General features: G+C 37.3%; 2 protein-coding genes across 2 annotated transcripts in view; one reads left to right on the forward strand and one right to left on the reverse strand.

The window, feature by feature from the left end:
• LOC127448133 (coiled-coil domain-containing protein 148-like) overlaps positions 1 to 4,666 on the reverse strand; it is a 69,829-nt gene extending 65,163 nt beyond the window's left edge. The window contains exon 1 of the mRNA XM_051710446.1: positions 3,785 to 4,666. Within this exon, the coding sequence (XP_051566406.1) occupies positions 3,785 to 3,929 (145 nt within the window). The 5' untranslated portion in view covers positions 3,930 to 4,666. The remainder of the gene's footprint in view (positions 1 to 3,784) is intronic.
• Positions 4,667 to 9,281: 4,615 nt separating this feature from the next.
• Positions 9,282 to 14,205, forward strand: part of LOC127447747 (plakophilin-4-like) — a 118,552-nt gene continuing 113,628 nt past the window's right edge. Inside the window, exon 1 of the mRNA XM_051709784.1 lies at positions 9,282 to 9,424. The gene's annotated coding sequence lies outside the window, so the exon portion shown is untranslated. The remainder of the gene's footprint in view (positions 9,425 to 14,205) is intronic.

Here is a 14,205-nt window from a genome sequence, read left to right on the forward strand (position 1 = left end):
GTGGCGCGGTTACTCACCTCAATTCGGGTGGTGGAGGACAAGACTCAGTTGCCTCCGCTTCTGAGACAGTCAATCCACGCATCTTATCACATGACTCGCTGTGCATGACACTGCAGAGACTCACGGCATGTGGAGACTCATACTACTCTCCGAGATCCACGCACAACTCACCACACGCCCCATTGAGAGCGAGAATCACTAATCGTGACCACGAGGAGGTTACCCCATGTGACTCTACCCTCCCTAGCAACCAGGCCAATTTGGTTGCTTAGGAGACCAGGCTGGAGTCACTCAGCACACCCTGGATTCGAACTCGCGACTCCAGGGGTGGTAGTCAGTGTCAGTACTCGCTGAGCTACCCAGGCCCCCCTTCCCTTTGTATCTGTAATGTGACAGGCTCACTGACTAGGAGTGCAAGATTAGTGAAAACAGTCATTAAGTGTGACACCCCCCACCCAATTCGAGTTGTTCTGAGTCTGCTAGTGTAGAGCCAGTTTAAGAGATTTTGTCTTAAGAGACAAAAGTCAGAATTAAAGAAAATGGTTAGAAAATAATTTTTTTTGTAAAGTAGACCTATTTGCAAATGTTTTCATAAAAATTTTTTTTAAAAAAAGGACACAACCCAAAAACACAATGAAGTCAAAGCCACAAGTCTTACCACGTTCTTGTTCTTATCTGAGGGTGATAACGCTCCTACTTTTAGTTTTATTTGTCATTTTCTAATACAATGTCAAATACATTTTCTAAAAGGTTACTTCATGACTACTTTCATTTCATTCATTTGCAACTCTGATGCTGAAAACTGCTCAGTTCTTTGTTTTTCTCATTTACAAATTACGAATGACAATACGAAGCGTGTCCTGTACAAAAAACAGCATTAGGTATCATGAACAAACAATTAACAATTTTTTGCAGCATTTGTAAATCTTTGTTAACATTTGTTAACATCTTTGTTTATTGTTAGTTCATGTTAGTTCATAGTGTATTAACTAATGTTAACAAGTACAACTTTTGATTTTAAAATATATTAGTATATGTTGAAATGAACATGTTATGAACTAACTGCTGTAAAAGTATTGCTAATTGTTAGTTCATGTTAACTACTGTTGTTAACTAATGTTAACAAATGGAACCTAATTGTTAGTTAATTACCTAATTGTTAATAGTGTTACTCTATCGTAAAATAGATCTAATAGATCTGAACTGCTGCCTTCTTTGATTTTATTGGCCGTCTCAAACGACATTGACGAGTGTTGTTAGACCACTGAGCACACAAAAAATTAAACTTTTTTAAATAATTATGTAATCCATGCAACAAGTTAATGATAATTAAACAGCTGTGTATAATGGACTGCAGCAGAACAGCAACAAGGATATCAGTTATTATTGTCTATTGTGGTTCAGCCCATATGTAATTGTACAAATTCATGCAATAAATATGTACAGTACTTGTGTAATTATTTAATTAACATGTTAATTTCAATTAATATTGTCAGTACATAAGTAATTTTTTTTTACATAATTGATAATTGTATTTGCATTAATAGGTGTTTCTTCAGCTTTGGGCAACTACATGTCTCAGGGTTTTTTTTGTTTTTTTTCTTCGAACAAACATATTTCAACTTTTTACTTTTTGTTACATGAAGGTTAAAACTGAATTGGAAACTTTTTTACCAGGCCTTCATTATTTATTTAATTTTACTTTTCAAATGCCTTTTATCTAAATATTTTGCTGTTTTACCCTTGTTCCAAACCCAAATTATGCCAAAATTTTAAAAATATTATTTAATTGTGTGTGTTTTGGATACATTACATGGAATTAGACTTAGTGAGACAAAAGAGCAATTGTATAAAAAAAAATAATAATAATTTAAATGTGATTTCCATCAGTGTCATTTCCAGCACAGAATTCTATTACACACAACACAGAATTTGAGATGTGCTGGAAATGACACTGTGGTGAGAATTTTCATGACTTTTCCTGTGATGCATGTGGATATACTGTTGGATATTGTTAGTAGAAACATTAAATAAACTATTTACTTTCTAGAAATTCACAATGTTAAAAGTTGAAGAAACACCCTCATAGTTTGTGCACATAACAGTCAGAGAGCAACACTAAAGGCCTTTGCATACCAAAGATGACACAATTATCGAATCACTGACAAATGCCCCTAGAAAGTGACGTGAATGATCGCTGTTAAATAAGTCATAAATAATATCATTTTTGAATCTGTATTAGACATCAAACATTTTTGAGAAGCCAACATGTCCTGAAGTGTAGCATGCTATAATCCATCTAAACTATTTCAAACAGTATTTTGCCAATTGTTTTTGCATGCAGCTTTTGGCCTATTAATTTAAAGAAATTATTTTGTCAAACTGCAGACCCATTCAATAAAGACAATAAAATGTAATTTAAAGAAATTGTTACAGCATCTAAACTACACACTTTCCTTAGCTAAAATTTTAATTGTAGGTAATTGGGTTTCTTCAACTTTCTGGCACTTTCAGCTTCGTGAATGTCTAGAAAGTAAAATCCTGTTGAGGATTTTTCACACTCTTTCACACTTACTAGTTTATTTAATCTGTCTACTAGCAATGTCCAACACTGTATGTACATGCAGTAGATTTAAGTCATTTTTTCTGAAAGTCATGTAAATTCCCACAGTGTCATTCCCAGCACATTTAAATTCTGTATTGTGTTTAGTAGAATTCTGTGCTATGATGCTGATGGAAATGACATGTTTAAAATGTTTTAAATAAAATGGCTGACTATTTTGTGTTTCTGAGGTTTATTTAATAGCTTACATTTTATGTCTACTAAATACACACAATAAAATAATATGTTCACACTTTTTGATTGGAAATGACGGCCAACAAAAATTATCTTTTTGTGATGTTCACCTTGTCTTTTCTTTGTTTTCTTCAAACATCTCTTGTCTCATATTTCATCTCAAGCATGCTCTTCACTGACGCTTTTGTTGACTTGGTTAACAAGTACACACATTTTTTAAAAATTAATAGGGGCAAAATTGTTTTGTGTGGTTGACACAACATTTCATCATAATTTATGAAAAATTTATAGAAATAATTTTCATTCCATAAATACTGAACTGATTTATGCTTACTTCACTCTTGATTTAGATCATTATAGTTTTAAACATGCAATAATTTGTTGTTTTTTTATATGGGTTTTATGGATTTAAAAGGATTTTTATTGTTTAATATTGAAAGTCTGTCTCTGGGACAAGGCTAAAACAGTCAAATCTATACAAAAAAGGCATTTGAAAATTTGAAAAATATATCATAAAGACCTGATATAAAGTTTCAAAGTCAGTGTTGATGTGCCCTTCATATGAGGAAAGGTTGAAATCTGTCAGTATTAATAAAAATCAATCCTTGGGACATGAAACTGCCAGAAGTTGAAGAAACCCCCAACTCTGAAATTAATATATTATTCCGCAAATAATATGCAATTGTGCTGTTATGCAATTAATTGTTGATTTTCAACCCAAAAATAATTTGTCTTTATTATATGCATGTGAGCAAACAGCACTGAACTGTGTGATTCTCTAAATCTCCTTAAAGACAGTTTGAGTAAACATGTGTTTGTCAGGCAGCAGTCAGTCAGAAACACACTTTATTCCAGCACTGAAATCATTTTGCAGCTCAACATTAACTCACAGTGATACGAGAGTGCCAGTCGATGTAACTGTGAGACTCTTATAGAACATTTTCCTATATCAAATGTGAAAGTGTGAACAGAGTTGCCCTGCCCTACCTGTTTCTTCAGAGCAGCGGCTCGTGATGAAAGCACGGAAATCTCTGCCACTCATCTGTGAATAATTCAACAGGAAAACATGTAAATATGATGCAGACTCAAGTATTCCCATGAATTTAAACATTATATTCCAAGCATGTAACATGTAAAGTGGCAGGATTATATGCAGAGGCTGAAATGAAGAGGCCAGCGTGTTATGTGAAAAAGTGATTTTTTGTGTGTGTTTGTGTGTGTGTGTGTGTTAGTCACTTTGATCGCTCCAACAGAAAATTTACACCAAGCTTTTTTTTTCTCTCTCTAGTGGAATGTAGAGTTAAAATGCATTCATTTACAACCACAATTCTGAAAAGTGGGGACAGTATGGAAAATGCAAATAAAAACAAAAATAATTGATTTGTAAATTCTATTCACCCTGTGCTATATGGAAAGCACTACAACACATTATTTGATGTTTTATATATACTGACCGGATTTACATCCTGCCCAGATTACAAGTGTATGGCTGCGTAGAGAGTGCTGGTGCTAGACTGGCCTGACTGCAGTCCTAAACTGTCTCCAGTTGAGAATGTGTTGTGCATTAAAAAGTGCACAATAAGGCCCCATATAATTGCACAGTTGACCTGCATAATAATTTTTTTTAAATACAATATTCATTTGAAATGGATATTTGTAGACAAAGGTCTCAGCAAATGAACCATGTAAGGGAACAGGTTTTTATAAAAAACGCTTTTTCTGAACATTGACATTTATTCACTTCATAACTTATATCTACTCTGATTTGTGTCAACTCCATCAGACACACTAAAAAGCATGCTTCACAAGAGTGTAAAGTCTTTAATTACTGTTTCTAATGATGGTGTTCAGTAAAAGAGTTAAGTGGTAAAATACATTCTATAGTTTTTTATTTTTGTTTTCACACTATTCTGAAAATTCTGATGGAATTGACAAAATTGGATATTTTTCCATCTTAACTATGTGTTGTACTCTGGAGATATTTAGTTTTTTCCTCAGTTGAAGCTGCCTCTGTAACCTAAACTAAAATGCACAAATTTATCACACAATTATAACAGAAATGATCACAATGTGAATGACAGTGTTGACATGTTGAAGCTGTGACCGCAGAGACATTGTTTGCAACAGTAGGACACGTGGTCTGGTAACTTACCAGACCACGTGTCCTACTGTTGCATCCACCATGAACAGGAAGTGGGAAAGGGGTCCTCAGAGTTATATCTGACCAAGACATTGTCTTATTTATTCAGGATTATAAAATAATATATTTATAAAAGAGTTGACGCAAAGTGAGGAAACAACTTTGATATGCAGTTTTTGTAAGAAAAAAATAATTTAAAGTTTACTTTATATGTTGTTAGATATCTTACAGATTCCTACCTTTCATTTGATATTTAGATTTATTTATATTTATAAATTTGTTGCACTTGTTTGGTAGTTTACCATTGTCACCTCTTGCTGAGGACAGGTTAAGTTGCATGTGCTTCCAAGTATAGAGCATGCATTTTAAAATCTTCTAATGAATTTATTTAAAAATATAAGTAATAAATGGCCTGAGTATACACATTTCCTTTAGAATACATAATTTTATTATCATGAATTTCTTGATTTTAATCTAATTTGAAATGAAATGAGTAGATATAAGTATTTAAAAATTAAAACCTCAAATAATTTGTTGTTGTGGTGCTTTCAAAATAACACAGAGTAAATTGAATTTACAAATCACTCCTTTTTGTTTTTATTAACATTTTCCATATGCTCACAACTTTCAGAATTGGGGTTTTACATTATAGTTCAAACACTAAAAACTGCTGACAACTGACATAATTTAAATCTCATTAAAAATTAATATTCGGAATCGTGTGGCACCATGCGAGGTTCGGACGTGTGAATGGCGAGCTCTGCGCACTTTGCTATTTTTAATACTTTTTGTGTCATAAACCGGTGAGATTTGATACACCCTGAATCTTAAGTGTTCTAGGAAGACAATATGTCAAAGAATTCAAAATCCTCAGGCTAGGGAGACATTAAAAGACACTTACGTGCTCAAGCTGAAGCCCCCGAGCAGCAGGCCGCAAGCCCGGGAGTCGATTTAGCCGGTGAGGTGAAGGAAATTCGGCGACAATTGATGAACATGTTGGCAATGCTGATGAAGGTTGTTGCTGACTTGGAGGAGCTTGCTGTAATACGTCGATCGATCAAGGCCATGGAGATGAAATTCACTGAGATGGTTACAAGATTGGCGGATGTTGAGAATTGGATCGATTATCTGAAGTCATCGGAGAGGGAATTAGCTGCTAATCCACTAGCAAACAAGGCGGATTTGGAGTGCATCTGAGAGAAGCTGGAAGATTGGGAGAACCGAAACTGGCGGAATAATGTCCAAATTGTTGGAATTCCTGAGGGAGCAGAGGGTCAGAATATGGTGGAATTCCTGGACGGGCTCTTTCCAAGTCTGCTCGACATAACAGGCCATAAACTGGAAATCGAGCGAGCTCACAGAGTACCGGCTCGGCGATCTGCTGAGGGAGACAGGCCCTGATCAATTCTGGCCAAATTTCTGAGACCATCCAATAAAGATCTCGTGTTACGCAAGGTGAGGAGTAAAGGAAGGCTTTCTTGGAAGAGCCACAACATTTTCTTGTTCCCAGACTTTGCGAATTCGACAAGAGAGAAACGTGATCGATTCAAGGGATGCAAGAAACTCTTACATCAACGGAAGGTCGCTTTTACAATGATGTTCCCGGCCAAATTGAGAATAGATGCTAAGGATGGCCGCAAAATATTTACATATCCCCAGCAAGCCATGTCCTTCATAAAGTCAATGGAGTAAGTTATTTTGTGGTACTCACATTGCTGCCAAGTGGGCCTGATTCACTGAACATTCACTTGACCGTCTGAGGAAACTGGGCGCCTATTTTGTTTCTTTTTGTGCTGGTTCCGCCTAGCGGCTGGAGTTTGTTTTGTGCAGTAACACTCTTTTGGGACAGTGTTGTGGATGAATCTGCACGTTTTTTGTGCTTATGCCCCCTATTGGTTAGAGTTTGATTTGTGGAGTATTTCTTGCAGGACATTGGAGTGATTGAGTCATTTGTTGCACTCATGTAGCAGTCGAATGGGCCAGCGATAAGAAAGGAGGATGATTTTCAGGGGTGGTGGCGGGAGGTATGGCGCATAAGCTTTTGCTTTACACAGATGATATTTTATTATTTGTCTCCGACCCCATTAGATCTATGCCTTGTCTCCACAGAATTATTAATTCCTTTTCTAAGTTCTCAGGATACAGTGTTAATTGGTCTAAATCCGAAGCTTTGGCTCTGACCGCGTACTGCCCAGCGATGGCTTTTCAGCCGGGTATTTTCCAGTAGCCCAAACAGGGCATTAAACAAAAATATTATTTAACATGTCTAAATAAACCTGACCACATTAGGTAACACCAACAAAACTTATTTTAAGGGTTTGATAAAATAGAATTAGCTCCTTAAGGTAACAATAGTACATGTTACAATGTTACAACTTACAACTTTTTACAGTGTACTCAGTAATAGCTACTAATTAACTACATGTATGTATTGTGTAATTATTACAATAATAATTACATATTGTTATTACTATTTATAAAAATAGTAACTTATAATATGTGTAAAAGGCAATGTAAAATTAAGAGCTACCCATTGTTGATTTGGTAACATTTAAATTAACTGGTTTAATTCAAGTAAAAATTGCATTCAATATAATGAATTGAAGTAAAAACAAAGATGCAGTGATTTAAAAAAATGAAAGGCAGTTTCAAGAAAGTGCTGTAAACATACTTAATTTACTAATATAAATATGGGGGTAAAATGTGCATAAATGTCTTGAAAGTAATTTCACAATGTAAAAAATCATAATGTCCCTAAAAATAGGCTTCTTTTTCTATATGTATTACAATATTTGTATTTGTTTCTTTTGATTTTAGAGTAAAATAGGACCAGGACATTTTCTTGACCGGTTTCGTGAGAATTGCAGCTGTACAAAATGTATCATACAATTGTAATAGTAATAAACAGAGGCAGTTCAATTTGTCCTGGCTAAATTACTTTAAAATAGGTAGGAGTTTACAGCATCACAGTCACAAACAGACATCAAATGTCTTTTCTTCTGGCCATCAATTTAATGAAGTGAAACAGTGTAAATAAAGGCTATGGGAGGATTAATGATGTCTTCAGTTTAGTTTGATTACCATCAGCCATGAAGGATGAGATATGATGCCATTCTCTCTAACTTTATTTCTCCTCTTCTCTCTCTCCCTATTGCACAACAGATTTCTGCCTCTGTACTGTACAGAGATAATAATTCAGTTCAGATGAGTGGCTGTGTGTGTGTGTGTGTGTGTGTGTGTGTGTGTGTGAGTGTGGGCAGGTTTAAGTGGTTTACGAGGACTTTTTTTTAGGTTACAAATTGGTAATTACAAGGGTATTATGCTATGAAAGTGGTTTATGAGGACATTTCTAGTGTTCCCATAATTCAAATAGCTTAAAAAACATACTAAACGATGTTTTATTGAAAATGTAAAAATGCAGAAAGTTTTCTGTGAGGGTTAGATTTAGGGATAGGGTTAGGTTAGAGGATAGAATCTATAGTTCATACTGTATAAAAATCTTCATGTCTATGGAGAGTCCTCATAATGATAGCTGCACCAACATGAGTGTGTGTGTGTGTGTGTGTGTGTGTGTGTGTGTGTGTGTGTGTGTATGTGTGTGTGTGTGTGTGTGTGTGTGTGTGTGTGTGTGTGTTGAATAAAGAGGAATAAAGCTCTTCCCAATGAGAGATGGCACATATTAATGATACATATTATTAGCTGCAACCATTATTAGAAGTAATGGTTGTATTTTTTCACTTCAGCTAGCCAACTACGTGTTTTGGAAGCATTGCCATGACAACATTACATTCAATGCAAAAACACTCAAATTACAAAACATTAACTATAACCCTTATTAACCTTTGTGAGCATTCAGATGCAGAATAATGCAATTATGTGTGTATCACTGTAGATGTGTTCAAACTCAAGCCCTTTAAACAACACGGAAGATAGAAAATTGATTACATCATTCAGGCTTTTGCTCTTTTTCTTTCTTTGGTGTCTGTTTTGTTTACAATGTAGGTGTAATAACATTATAATAACAACATATCTCTCTACGTAAAATTTGTAAATATTTAGACGCTTTAGCTATGAACTAATATTGATATGACTAAAATATGAACAGAACAGAATCGCAATAAAACAATCTGTTACCTTTATAATGTCCTTGTTGCAAAAACTGTTCTTGTGTACGCTGTGTAACCACGGAAACTATTTCCTCCTCTCCTACTGGCCAATTCAACAATACAACCGACCAATCACGCGCCTGCTCTACCCTCTGTGGGCCAATGGCGTGCGGGTCTTCAATTCCAGAGTGCGCTGACGTCATGCGTCCGAAGCTTCTCCAGAGCTCAGTGTGCTGCACGCGGAATGAGAGTATCCTCCAGCAGGAGTATGGACAAGGATCCGCGGAACTAACGAGCGAACTCCGAAAGTGGAGAATACCTCGAATCGATGAGCTCCGACACTTTAAGCGCACCGGATAGATTTAAAGAGTCTCCTGAAAGGTAACGAGAGCGAGTTCTTTTAATTATTTAGCCTGAAAATACGGTTTGGCTGAACGCTTCAAGTTTAAAGGCTGGCTGCGGGTCAAGAGAGGAGGTTGGCGAAAGAAATACGAGCATTAACTGCGGCTTTTCTGACAGGAAAAGTTGAATTTTTTACTGTTGGAGAGGGGAATACATGCATGCGGAGGAGGATCCTAGGTTAATCTGTCTCCTGTGACTGCCTCAGGCAGCACGCACACCTTTACCTCGAGCCTCAGTACTGTATACTTGATTTTACTTTCCGTCTATTGCGCACTTTTCTCAGTCAGGGAGCGAGTATTAGACAGTATGAAGGTGAGTGGAGTGTATTTGTGAGTAAACGCAGGAATCCCGGGAATGCGAGGTCGGCAGGGGGCGGAGTCTAATATTCGTACCTCATATAAGAATACTACCATACTGTGGTATTTTGAGTACTGATAGAGCTGCAATGCAAGGTTAAAGGGATAGTTCCACCAAAAATGAAAGTTCTCTCATGATTTACTCACCCTTGTGCCATCCGAGATGCATATGACCTTCTTTCTTCTGTGAACAATGCAAGTGAATGGTGACAAGAACTTTAAAACTCTAAAAGGCACATAAAGTCAGCATAAAAGTAATCTGTATGACTCCAGTGGTTAATTATGTGTCTTCCGAAGCGATGTGATCTGTGTGGGTGAGAAACGGATCAATATATAAGTCCTTTTTTACTATAAATCTCCACTTTCACTTTCACATTGTTCTTTTGTTTCTGGCGACTCGCATTCTTTGTGCGTACTGCCACCTACTGGCAGGGAGGAGAATTTATAGTAAACTGAAATTATGTGCTTCATTACATATTTGGCTGCAATTTTAAAATGAAATGTCCAGCGGGGGGTGCCAAAACCGAGGGAATTGAGGTTGTAATCAGATGAGATTTATAAGGGGAAGTTTAGATGGAGGTTTTAAAACCTAACCTAAAACGTTACCCTAAACCTAACCAATAGTGTCCGGAAAGATAAATGAGAGTTTAATAAAACATAGTCGAATCAAAATCGTAATTGAATCGAGAGCTTGGGAATCAGGAAATCTGTATCAATATCCAGCTCTATGTTTGACCAGTAGCAGACAGGAGGAGTGTTCAGGAAACCTAACTGAAAACAGGTATAATTTCATATGTTGATGTTAGTGGTACATAAACTACACACTTCACCTTTAAATTACAAACTTTTCTATGTAGTTGCTGAATTGCCATTATTGCCATGCTTAGTCTAAAAGTATAAATGCTTCAGTGTAGCTTTCATTTTTTGTTTCCTGTCAAATTGAACTTGTGTTGAGAAACAGGACTGACCACATGAGTGAGTGTGTGTTGCTGTTGTTGATTTGCTAACAAGATTTCTGGCTGCATGCCATGTGTGACTGTGTAAATAGATCTAGTAATCATGGCTGACGTCCATGCCTTGACAGCCTAGAGAGGAAACCCTTCAGGACCAAATGCCATCGGTTGTTGTTGTTTAATGAACGGATTAGATCAGTGCACACTGAATATAATGCAGCATATAAAGTGCTCTGTTATATTTTGCTTTTGAGAATTAAAATTATAAGTTTGATATAAAGAGTGATTTTGCGTTACTTTGTGTAAAACCAAAACTAGTGCAGAGAAAATGAATTTTCGGTAAATTGACTGACTAAGCTATATTTACACTTTCAGTCAAAAGTTTGGACACACTCATTCTGTATTATTATTTTCCACATTGTAGAATAACTTTGAAATAACACAAATGGAAATAAATATGGCAACTAATAAATCAAATATGTTAAACAGATCAATGCTATTTTATATATTTCACTCTGTACAATCCAGCTCTGCACATTCTGATCATTCTCACAATCAATCCTGGGATGCTTTTTAAACAGCACTGAAGGAGTTCACATGGACACTTCCCATGTAAAAAAAAAAAAAAAAAAAAACTGTCTGTGGTTGCCAGACCATGTTTCCAGCATTACGAGATGTCATTTTGGTGCCTGTATATTTTAGTTCACTTCTGTATGTATCATTAAATCATATAATGTTAATGTAGCAACTGGAACTACACTAAATCAAATCAAATCACATTTATTGTCACACAACCATATACACAAGTGCAACAGTGAGTGAAAGTCTTTGGTGCAGTTCCGAGCAACATAGCAGTCATGACGGTGATAAGACATATACCAATTTACAATAAACAATTTACACATCTAATATACACATGATTACACACAACACAATATACAAATAATAACATACAATGTACTGTATACAATACACACAATATAGAATACACATTATACAATAAAAATAATATATATAAATGTGCAGTAAGGTTGTACACTGGTTGTATTGACATTCAGGCTGTCGGTTGATAGTCAGTTGCCAGTGTGTTGTTAAGAGAGAATATAATTTATGACAGTCCAGTGTAAGAATAATAAAGTGCAGTGCTGATGTATATTGATCGTGAGATCACACACCGCCTGGTATATATGTCCTGGAGGGAGGGAAGTTCACCTCCGATGATGTGTCTGGCAGTTCGCACCACCCTTTGCAGTGCTTTGCGGTTGTGGGCTGTGCTGTTGCCATACCAGGCAGAGATGCAGCCAGTCAGGATGCTCTCTACAGTGCAGGTGTAGAACTGTGTGAGGATGTGGCGGTTCATTCCAAACTTCCTCAGCCATCTCAGGAAGAAGAGGCGCTGATGAGCCTTCTTCACAACGGCCTCAGTGTGGACAGACCATGTGAGTTCCTCAGTGATGTGGACACCCAGGAATTTGAAGCTGCTGACTTTCTCCACTGGTGCTCCATTGATGGTGATGGGACTGTGTTCTCTGTCTTTTCTTCTGAAGTCCACCACAAGCTCCTTTGTCTTACTGACATTGAGGGAGAGGTTGTGCTCCTGACACCAGTGTGTCAGAGTGTGTACCTCCTCTCTGTAGGCTGTTTCATCATTGTCAGTGATCAGACCTACCACCGTCATATCATCAGCAAACTTAATGATAGCATTGGAGCTGTGTGTTGCCACACAGTCATGTGTGTACAGGGAATACAAGAGTGGGCTGAGAACACAGCCCTGCGGGGCTCCAGTGTTGAGGACCAATGATGAGGAGATGTCACTGCCCATTCTATCCACCTGGCGTCTGCTTGACAGGAAGTCCAGGAACCAGCTGCACAGCGAGCTGTTTAAGCCCAGAGCCCGGAGTTTCTCTTCAAGCTTGGAGGGCACTATGGTGTTGAATGCTGAGCTGTAGTCTACAAACAGCATTCTCACATAAGTGTTCCTTTTTTCCAGGTGGGAGAGAGCAGTGTGTAGTGTAGATGCAATGGCATCATCAGTGGAGCAGTTGCTTCTGTAAGCAAACTGTAGTGGGTCCAGTGAGGCAGGCAGCACAGAGCAGATGTGGTCTCTGATAAGCTTTTTAAAGCACTTGCTGATGATGGGAGTTAGGGCAACAGGGCGCTAGTCATTTAGGCAAGTTATCTTTTACTGTTTTTGTATGGGCACAATGGTGGATGTCTTAAAGCATGTAGGAAAAACAGACAGGGAGAGGGAGAGATTGAAAATGTCCGTTAAAACACTCTGCTCTGAGAGAGCAGCCCGGAATGCCGTCTGGACCCGCAGCTTTGTGAATATTCACCCGTTTGAGAGATCGGATTACATCCGCTACAGAAACAGTAAGTGAACTAACCTCTGCTGTGTCAGGCACGGGAGTTCTCTCCGTGGAGGAGATGTTGTTTTCCTCGAAACTAGCGTAAAATGTATTTAGCTTGTCCGGAAGAGAGGCGGTGGTGTTCACAGTGGAGTGATTAGTTGCTCTGAAGTCTGTGATTATGTTAATTCCTGCCACATACTTCTCGCGTCAGTGGTGTTGAACTGTGCTTCCACTTTGTTTTTGTATTGGTGTTTGGCTGCTTTGATTGTTTTGCGGAGAGTATAACTGGCATGTTTATACTCCTCAGTGTTCCCGGAATTAAAAGCGGAGGTCAGCACATCAAGAGCTGCATGGACATCGCCGTTGACCCACGGTTTCTGGTTCGGGTAGATCCGTATTGTTTTGGTCGGCACTACGTCTTCTATGCACTTCCTGATGAATCACGTTACAGAATCTGCATAGACTTCGATGTCATCATCAGAGGCGGACCAGAACATCTCCCAGTCCACGTGATCAAAAGTGCTTCCTGACTCCTCCTCCACGTGACGCGTGACCTTACCAACAAGCTTACATCATCCCTCTCACGAGCGCAAAGATGTACGGAAGTGAACATTTGTAGTTAAAAAGTATATAAGTATTGTTTCGGTTCTAAAAATAATCAATCGTTTGGGTTCAGAAGAACTTTATTTGTCAACTGGAGTCGTGTGGATTATTTTGATGCACACTAAATATGCATTTTGGACTGTCAAAAAATGGAGTACATTCACTTGCATTGTTTAGAGGAGGAGGCCTGAAATAAAATCCTAAAAATCTTAAATTCTGTTCTGATGAAGAAAGAAACTCAGATACATCTTGGATGGTAAATTATCAGCAAATTTTCATTTTTGGGTGAACTATTCCTTTAATGTCATTGCTGTCTAGGAGAAACTATTAATGGTCTGATTGGGATTTTTCTTTGCTATGAGTTGGCTGATTTTCCTTTACGATCCACTCCAACTCATCTAAATAAAAAATTTAAAAACTGGGCAAGTTGAAAGTTTACTATTGTATAGAAATCATAGAGGCACAATTTGTTGTCTAAAAAAATGAAGCATTAAGCA

This window comes from Myxocyprinus asiaticus, chromosome 11 (assembly GCF_019703515.2).
Source record: "Myxocyprinus asiaticus isolate MX2 ecotype Aquarium Trade chromosome 11, UBuf_Myxa_2, whole genome shotgun sequence".
NCBI lineage: Eukaryota > Metazoa > Chordata > Actinopteri > Cypriniformes > Catostomidae > Myxocyprinus > Myxocyprinus asiaticus.